This window comes from Alexandromys fortis, unplaced genomic scaffold (genome assembly GCF_014885135.2).
Source record: "Alexandromys fortis isolate MF-2015 unplaced genomic scaffold, M_Fortis_MF-2015_v1.1 scaffold_1, whole genome shotgun sequence".
NCBI lineage: Eukaryota > Metazoa > Chordata > Mammalia > Rodentia > Cricetidae > Alexandromys > Alexandromys fortis.
The window spans coordinates 13003290-13013407 of NW_026067927.1; the positions used below are offsets into that span (position 1 = coordinate 13003290).

Consider the following 10118-nt stretch of genomic DNA (forward strand, 5'->3'; position numbering starts at 1 on the left):
TTTTTTTTAAAGATTTATTTATTTATTATATATACAACATTCTGCCTCCATGTATGCCCACATGCCAGAGGAGGGTGCCAGATCTAAGTACAGATGGTTGTGAGCCACCATGTGGTTGCTGGGAATTGAACTCAGGACCTCTGGAAGAGCAGCCAGTGCTCTTAACGGCTGAGCCACCTCTCCAGCCCCAGGGTTTCTTTTTGTAACAGCCCTAGCTGTACTGGAACTAGCTCTTGTAGACCAGACTGGCCTCAAATTCACAGAGATCCACATGCCTCTGCCTCCTGAGTGCTGGCATTAAAGGCATGCACCATGGCCGCCCAGCTCAAAAATATCTTAAAATACTGAGTATTAATCATGCTTTGTAGGCCTCTTCTTTTCCTTTTTTGAACATTTTTAAAGGTTTGTTTGTTTGTTTGTTTATTATGTCTACAGTGTTTTGCCTGCCTGTATGCCTTTAGGCAAGAAGGGGCACCAGATCTCATTACAGATGGGTGTGAGCTACCATGTGGTTGCTGGGAATTGAACTTAGGCCCTCTGAAGAACAGCCAGTGCTCTTAATTGCTGAGCCATCTATCCAGCCCCCTGTATGGCCTTTTCTAAATATAAATTCATGGCAGCTGACAATCTAACCCTAGTTTCACAGGCTCCAATGCACTCTTCTGGCTTTTGAGGGTACTGTAATCATGATATACAGACATACATGCAGACAAAATATCCATATATATAAAAGAAAAATAATCTTAAATCAAATTCAAATGTCATTTACATATTTAAAATTTCTATCACATGTTTCCCTTCTCCCCAATACTGAGGATTAAACCCAGGACTTCTCTACATGCTAGACAAGCACTCTATAATAACTTTCTTCTTTACGTGGGGCTTGGTGGCACATGCCTTAATCCTAGTATTAGGAGGTAGAGGCAGAAACATTCAGATCTTTAAGTTCCAGGATAGCCAGGGCTATACAGGGAGACTGTAGAAGAAAAGGAAACCGGGTGATAGTGGTGCAGATCTCTGACAGAATGAGTTCCAGAGAGATGCTGTCAGAGAGATGCTGTGAGAGAAGGGGGGGGGAGGGAGGGAGGGAGGGAGGGAGGGAGGGAGGGAGGGAGGGAGGGAGGGAAGGAAGGGAAGGAGATGATGAAAAGGATGACATCACAATTCTGAGATACTATCATTAATATCATTAAGTTTCCTAGACTGTCCTTGAATGAGACCCTCCTGCTTTAGCCACCTCAGTAGCCTGGAATATGGGCATTCACCAATGTTCTCACCTACACACTTTAAGTGTCTTTAAAAGAATCTGAGAAAGGGGGCTGGAGAGATGGCTCAGTGGTTAAGAGCATTGCCTGCCCTTCCAAAGGATCTGAGTTCAATTCCCGGCAACCACATGGTGGCTGACAACCATCTGTAATGAGGTCTGGTGCCCTCTTCTGGCCTGCAGACATACACACAGACAGAATATTGTATACATAACAAATAAATAAATAAAATTTAAAAAAAAAAAAAAAAAAAAAGAATCTGAGAAAGAGTCCATCTGAGCCGGGCAGTGGTGGCGCTCGCCTTTAATCCCAGCACTCGGGAGGCAGAGGCAGGCAGAGGCAGGCGGATCTCTGTGAGTTCAAGGCCAGCCTGGTCTACAAAGAGAGTTCCAGGACAGGCTCCAAAGCTACAGAAACAAAAAAAAAAAAAAAAAAAAAAAAAAAAAAAGAGTTGATCTGACAGCGAGGAGGACTTCCTAGACAGATGCTGAGGTTCAGAAGCCAAAGGCCATGGTCTTATTCTTACAGAAACTATGTTCTACTTGATGGCTTTCTTCCAAGTGGAGCCACAGATGAACTACAGGGTACAAATGTGGGTCTAAGGGCAGATCAAAGATGAATATTCTAGGTCGCATCTTCAAACTGGACACAATTTTCTGCTTTACCTTCTATTATATACTGTCTTAAATATTACTTACAAGTATTTAATCAGAACTGTGTAGGCTTAATACACCTGATTAGCAACCAAACTTTATTTTTGAAAAACTGCATTTATTGTGTATGCGTGCCTGTGTGCCCATGCCACAGTGGAGGTCTGTGGACAATTTGAGGGAGTCAGTTCCCTCCTTCCACGCGAGTCCTACGGATTGAACTCAGGTTAGGCTTGGTGACAGGCACCTTTGCCCGTGGAGTTATTTCACCAGACAAGCAACCAAACTTATTTAGTACCTAAGCCATAAAATTTATATACTGAGAAGTCCCTTTGTTCTAACAAATCTAATTAAATACTTGCTATTCATTAAAACAATCTAAAATTTTAAGTTCAGGTGTGAGAAGCTTAGTGTGGTTGGATTTTAAAAGCACAATCTTAGAGTCAAAGTGTTCCTACAAAGACAATGAATGGGCCTACCAAGAAAATGCCTGTGTATACCCCTCCTTTATAGCACATGCAAATCCAGCCATGACATGCAAATACCAGACGAGGGCACAAGAACAATGACACATTTCAATCAACACTCACCCTCTAGATTCTCCAGAAAGGAACTGGACATGAGAGCTCACTGTGATTAGGCCATTTCACTGTTGAACCTGATGGCTGGTGTTCCAAGTCAGACATAAACTGGTCTGTGTCAGAGAAGACAACATCACTACTAAATGGAACAAACCAGAGGGTGAAAAAATCCACTACACTGACTATTGTTTTCAGTTCTGTTACCTGAGAGTGAGAAGAATTTAATTCTTTTATATATCAATTACTTTTACATACAATGGCTCCCCATATTTTGCTAGGCAATCTAATACTGGAAGTCCAGAAAATTAAGGTAATAAATGATTTTTTGCTGTCGCTTTGTTTTTCGAGACAGGGATTTTCTGTGTAGCCCTGGCTGTCCTGGAACTCGCTTTGTAGACCAGGCTGGCCTCAAACTGGCCTCTGCCTCCCAAGTGCTGGGATTAAAGCCATGAGCCACCACCACCCAGCCTTGAATGACTTTTAACTAAAAAGGTAATGCTTTTAAATGAGTTACAATTACAGCTCCCCTCTCCCACCCCCTGGGACAGGGTTTCTGGTGTAGCCTTGGCTAACAGTCCTAAAACTCACTGTGTTGGCCTTGAACTCAGAGATCCACCTCCCTCTGCCTCCAAGTGCTGGGATGAAAGCCATTTGCCCCCACTGCTTGGCTACAATTATGTCTTTAAGGAAGTAAATTCAGTTTAAATACACAGTTTTTATTACTGTAGATAAGAAGTTCAAAAGCCCCCTCCTTTGACCTTTATGAACTATTCTGGGCCTTTATTGTACAACACTATAATTCCACTCTGAAAGGAAAGGATCTGTATGTAGTATCTCTAAACACTAATTAATAACCTCATCTTAAGCAAACAAAAGATGAACTAATTTGTAGTGCATCTTACAAAGGGGTTTAAAAACAAAACCCAGAGATTTGTCATATTAATTTTTTTTATGCTTCAAGTTTTTTTTTTCTCAATTTCTAAGAGGTCATTTAAAATTATCCATTTTAAGAGTGCCCAATCTTGTTATAAACAGACTCAAAGTGTGGGTGGGATGTGTGATTAATATATATACATATACTATATATATAATGACTAAATGGATTTTATCCAGGAAAGCAAGGATGATTTAATACAAAAATCAACAAATACACAACATTAATAGAATTTAGGAATAAAAAACAGCTGATGGAAAAACTGTCACAAAATTCAAAGCTTTTTCAAAATAAAAACAATAAGCTAGGAATAGAAGGAATTCCCTTATGATAAAAGCTACACATGACAAACTCACAGTTTTTTTTTTTTATTTTCTTTTTGGTTTTTCTACGCAGGGTTTCTCTGGGTAGTAGCCCTGGCTGTCCTGGAACTAGCTCTTGTACACCAGGCTGGCCTCGAACTCAGAGATCCGCCTGCCTCTGTTGGGATTAAAGGTGTGCGCCACCACCACCCGGCCTTAACTCACAGTTATTATAATACTCATGGGTGGAGGACAAAAAGCTTTCCTCAAGATCAGGGGAATGGCTGGAGGGATGGCTCAGTGGTTAAGAGCGTTGCCTGCTCTTCCAAAGGTCCTGAGTTCAATTCCCAGCAACCACATGGTGGCTCACAGCCATCCCTAAAGAGGTCTGGCGCCCTCTTCTGGTCTTCGGGCATGCACACAGAATATTGTATACATAATAAATAATTAAATATTAAAAAAAAAAGATCAGGGGAAGATGTAAAACTGCTTCTATTCACAAACTCACAAACGGCACCATCTACGCATATGACCCTAAAAGACAGTGGCGGTGGTGGAATGTCCACACTTTTAGGGAGTTCAAGGCCAGCCTGATCTACTGAGAGTTCCATGATAGTCAAGGCTGTGGGTAAAAACCCTTTCTTAACAAACTAACAAAATTTAAAAAAAAAAACCACCACCAACAACAAAAACCAATCCTACTACACAAAAACCAATCTTAAAAGATTCCCTCTATACACACATAAAAATGTTACTGCCAAAAGCTATCATAGCAGCACAAGTCCATAATATCAACACTTAATAGATGGAGACAGAAAGACCAGTTCAAGGCCTACCCCAGCTATACAGCTAGTTCAAGGCCAGTCTGTGCTGCGTGAGACTGTTTCTCAAAAACTGTTAGTGCTGGGGGCTGGAAAGATGGCTCAGAGGTGAAGAGCACTCGTCACTCTTACACAGAACTGTCTAGAACTCCAGTTTGAAAGGATCTGAAACCCTCTTCTGTCCTCCAAGGCACCAAGCACACACATGGTGCATAGGTACACATGCAGGCAAAACATTAATACATACAAAAATAAATAAAAGATTTAAAAAGTATTTAAAATTAGTGCTAATAATTGAAGTGTGGATATTAAAGCAACACACACATACACACAGATGCCCTCCCTCCCTCCCTCCCACCCTCTCTCCCTCCTTCCCTCATTCCCTCCTTCCCTCCTTCCGCTTTTTTGAGACAGGGATTCTTTGTGTAGCCCTAGCTGTCCTGGAACTCACTTTGTTGATCAGGCTGGCCTTGTATTCAGAGATCTGCCTCCCGAGTGTTGGGATTAAAGGTGTGCACCACCACCACCCAGCCTGGATCCTTACCTTATGTAACATATAAAAATTCAAGATGGACCAAAGACCTAAATTAGAAATCTAAAACTTAATTCTAAGAAAATATGACAAATCTTAAGTATGAAACCAAACCAAAAATACAGCCAGTAAAAAGGAAAAATTATTAAAAATTAAATATAATTTTTTAAAAAATTTATTTATGTATTTGGATATATGCCTGCAGGTGAGAAGAGGGTGCCAGATCTCATTATAGATGGTTGTGAGCTACCATGTAGTGACTGGGAATTGAACTCAGGACCTCTCAAAGAATAGCCAGTGCTCTTAACTGCTGAGCCATCTCTCCAGCCCAAATATAATTTTTTGAGACAGGGTCTCACTATGTAGTCCTAGAACTTGCCATATAGATCAGATTGGCCTCTGAGATCCTTCTGTCACTGTCTCCCAGGTGCTGGGACAGAAGGTGTGCACCAAAATATCTAATATTAAAAAAAATTGAGCATTAAAAAAGTTTCAAGACAGTTAAAAATTGGCCAAGAAGGCCTCTGAGACCCCCAAACAATACAGGCTATTGCCACTGACGCTGACTGTGTAACAGAACTAGCTGACAACACCACATGCTTTGGTTGCAGGATACAGAAATCAAGCTAGAACTGAAGAAAAGTTTCTTCTTTGGGATAGCTTTTACAGTGCTGGAAGATGCTCTTCAGGCTGCTTGGTGAGAACTGTCTTAGTCTACTGTGGACTCGATACGCTAGACCACTGACCTGCCAAAAGAGACGGGCACACTGCTGCCACAGAAGCATGACTGCTATGAAGTTTCTTTCTGATTGAATTAAGGCCTGTTCCTAAGAAGAAAATTCACACCTGACACTGTAAACCTGGGCAAAAATCCGTGGCTGGTGAGATAAAACACTTATTTTAAAACAATTAGGAAGCTAAGTGTTTTGCTGAATCAGCACAATAACCTGCCTTCTAAATATTCATGTTTATGTCCCTACATTAGTCTTGCTATTAGGTTTGGCCAGAGAAACTTCTTTTTGCAGTGGATGGTTGCAAAATGGAGAGAGTCCTGAGTGAATGTGTGCTGTTGATATGCACACAACCATGTCAATGACCATAACCTCAGATCCATGAAAAAAAAATGGCAAAGCTCAGAGGGATGGCAAAGCCTTCCTTTGGTCCATGTGTGGAGGCTGACGGTGTGTGCAGAAAATGCCCTCCACAGCTTTCTCTATGCAGATATTTAAGGCCTGAAGACTGTTCCCCTACAGAGACTGCTCCTACTGAGATTAGCTAAACCGTCATCTTAATTCAGCTGTACACAACAACCTTGCCTCTCTGCTCAAATGTATATGATAAACATGCTGAGGTTTCTCTATCACAGAGCCCAGTCTACCCAACCCCAGCCTATTTGCATGTTCCCATCTGTCATTTCTCCATTCCACTACTGCCCCAGTCAGGTCAGGTCCCTGGAGCTGTACAAGAACCCAGCAAAGTGGTACCCTGATGGGGACTTGATCAGGAACATAAACATGCACACCTGACTACAGGGACCTCTTACTGGTCAGACAAAAGGATGGAATAAATGGAATAAAGAAGAAATAAGAATAAAGGAACAAGCCGGGTGGTGGTGGCGCACACCTTTAATCCCAGCACTTGAGAGGCAGAGGCAAGCGGATCTCTATGAGTTCAAGGCCAGCCTGGTCTACAAGAGCTAGTTCCAGGACAGGCTCCAAAGCTACAGAGAAACCCTATCTCGGGGGGAAAAAAAAAAAAAAAAAAAAAAAAAAGAATAAAGGAACAAATAAAGGAAGAGAGGGGAGCACAATTCAGTTTGTTAGACACATTAAATCTAGAGCTAAGGAGTTACATGTTGGTGCTTTGGGAGATTTTGGGAAACTCACAAGTGGGACGGAAGCATTGCAGCTTCATCAATTCTTAGACTATGTTCAGAAGACTATGTCCTTGGTTTCTTGGAAAAGAAACAGTAAGTTTGGCGACTTCAAAAAGAAACAGGAGAGCGACTGAGGAATAGAGCATGTTCCCGCTTTTTTGCTTTGGGTCTAACTGCTTTCATGTTAACATTAAGAAAAATAAGAAAAGGCAGCTCCGCAAACTACAACCCTGCAAATTAGATAGCAGAATTAGCTGGGATTCATCTAATGGATGCTTGGATTCAGAGTAATGATAGCGTAGGTGAGGCCAATTATATTTGCATATCCTAGAAAAGCAAAAGGCTTAGATTAGATTGGTTTCTCCTGCTACTATTGCAAAAATTATCCTTAACAATCTTCAAGACTTCAATCCTTTACACCTGTTAAACATTCCTGGGGAGGGCGCACAGCAGCTACTATGAGTTTCCTTCTTTATCATCCTTACAGTCTGGCATTAAGCATTGCAGCAAACTGTCCCTGGACTAAGAATTAAGATCCATTCTGAAGCTGGGTGGTGGTGGCACGTGCCTTTAATCCCAGCGCGCAGGTGGCAGAGGCAGGATGATCTCTGTGAGTTCGAGGTCAGCTAGGACAGGCTCCAAAGCTACAGAGAAACACTGCCTCAAAAAACCAAACCAAAACAAAAAAAAAAAAAAAAAACCAAAAAAAAAAAAACCAAAAAACAAGATCCATTCTGAACATCTAAGAAATAAGGGAGAAATGTGGGGAGCAGAAAAAGCCGAGTGAATGAAGTCCTAAGTGGATGTGTGGTGTTGGCATGGGCACGTCAAGGACCCAGGCCTCAGACCAAGGCTCAGAGGGATGGCAAAGCCTTCCTGTGGTTCATTTGTGGATGTTGACATGTGCAGAAAATAGCTGATAGTGTGAGCAGAAAAATAGCTTTCTTCACCCAATATTTATAAGCTGAAGACTGCTCCCACTGGGATAAGCTAAACTTGTCTTCTTGATTCAGCTGTATTCAATAAATCCTACCCTCCTGATTCAGCATTATGCAATAATGCTGCCTCTCTATTCAAATGTATACTATACAATAAATATGTATACATAGTACCTGATAATAAACAAACTGGGCTTCAGGTGTACTGAGGCTTCTAAATCAGAAAGCCCAGTCCATCTAATCTTAGCTTTTCTTCATTCTCTTGCCAACTTAGTCAGGTCCATTCACCCCTAGATGTGGCAAGTGGAGTTACTATAGAAACTCACAACCATTTCAAGTGCTGAGAATAAGTCACTGTTGAATGCTCAGTTGCAAATGAGATATCTTTTTAAAATATTTTATGCACACTGAATGTTTGCCTGGATATATGTCTATGTATCGCATGCATGCTGAGCTCCAAAAGGCCAGAAGAAGACATCAGATCCTCTCTAACTGGAGTTAAAGGTGGTTGTCAGATATCATGTGGGAACTGGAAAACTGAACCCAGATTCTCTGGAAGGGCAGTCAGCGCTGTTATCCTCGGAGCAATCTCTCCAGCTCCCTAGATGAGATATCTATAGCATCTTCCAAGGTACAGGGAAAATTGCCAGAGAGCATTAAGAGTGGGAAAACCAGCGCCTAAACAAAGCTTTTTTCCCTTTGAGACAGGGTTTCTCTAACAGTTCTAGCCCTTGTAGATTAGGAAGGCCTCGAATTCACAGAGATCCGCCTGCCTCTGCCTGAGTGCTAGGATTAAAGGCGTGCACCACCACTGCCCCATCCAAACAAAACTTTTGACCCTAGTAATAATCCATCTTCAACTGGGCGGTGATGGCGCATGCATTTAGTACTAGAAGTCTAGAAGTCAGGAAGCAGAGGGAAGTGGGTTCCTGAGTTTGAGGCCAGCCTGGTCAAGGAGCTAATTCCAGGACAGTCAGGAACACACATACAGAAAAACCCCATCCCAAAAAAATAAAAAAACAAACAAAAATGAAAATCAAAACCCATCTTCTAAGTAGCTTGGAAAGAGGACACTAATAAAATAGAATAACATATCTTAAAAAATTGGTTTTGCTTTTTCACCCAGGGCAGACTTTAGAAAGCTACTGCTATATTTACAGAGTCCAGGATATGCAAAGAAACAAATCAGAGTTATTTTAGAAACTACTAAACAGGGGCTAGAGAGATGGCTCAGAGGTTGAGCGCACTGAGTTCAATTCCCAGCAACCACATGGTGGCTCACAACCATCTGTAATGAGATCTGGTGCCCTCTTCTGGCCTGTAGGCATACATGCAGATAGAACACTGTATACATAAAAAACAAAACAAAACAAAACAAAAAAACCTATTAAACACATGCAAGAGTAGTTAAATTTTACACAAACCTGGATTCAACTCCAGTCATAATATTTGTAGCCACAGCATACTGTGAGAATGTATCTCTGATCAATGTCTATACCAATAAGCCTAATAATTTACATCTTGTTATTAAAAAGGCTACAACTGGAGCTGAAGAGATGGTTCCATGGTTAAGAACACTGTCAACTTTTCCAGAGGACACAGGTTCAATTCCCAGCACTCAACATGGCAGCTTGTAACCATCTGTAGCCCCATTCACAGGGGATCTGAGGGCATGAGGGACACCATGTGGTACGTAGAAACAACACTCATACATATAAATTAAATTATTTTTTTGTCTGTTTTGATTTTTTTTTTTTTTTTTTGGTTTTCAAGACAGGGTTTCTATGTGGTTTTGGGGCCTGTCCTGAAACTAGCTCTTGTAGACCAGGCTGGTCTCGAACTCACAGAGATCCGCCTGCCTCTGCTTCCCAAGTGCTGGGATTAAAGGCGCGCACCACCACCGCCTGGCTGTCTGTTTTGATTTTTTTGAAGTAGGCTCACTGGCTGAACTGGAATTCACTATGTAGATCAGGCTGGGCTCCAACTCAGATATCTGCCTGACTCTGTTCTTGAACATTAGGATTAAAAGAGTGCACACCACCACATCCAGCAATTAATTTTTTAAAAAAAGGCTACAACTAAATTGTTTTTGTAGATAAACTCACTTTATATAACAAAAGAGCTTTTCAAATGTTTTCTCACTGGATCTAGAAACTAGTTTTCTTTCTCTTCCTCCTCCTCCTCCTTTTCTCTCTCTCTCTCTCTCTCTCTCTCTCTAT

The 10118-nt window shown here is 41.5% G+C and overlaps 1 protein-coding gene across 2 annotated transcripts in view; it reads right to left on the reverse strand.

Annotated features, from left to right (window-relative positions):
• Nfatc3 (nuclear factor of activated T cells 3) overlaps positions 1 to 10118 on the reverse strand; it is a 63129-nt gene that overhangs the window by 9167 nt on the left and 43844 nt on the right. Inside the window, exon 10 of one of the 2 annotated variants that reach the window (XM_050143952.1) lies at positions 2506 to 2609. The exons of the other annotated variant lie outside the window; for it this stretch is intronic. Coding sequence (XP_049999909.1) covers positions 2509 to 2609 — 101 coding nt within the window. The 3' untranslated portion in view covers positions 2506 to 2508. The remainder of the gene's footprint in view (positions 1 to 2505; positions 2610 to 10118) is intronic. 2 annotated transcript variants of the gene reach the window in all.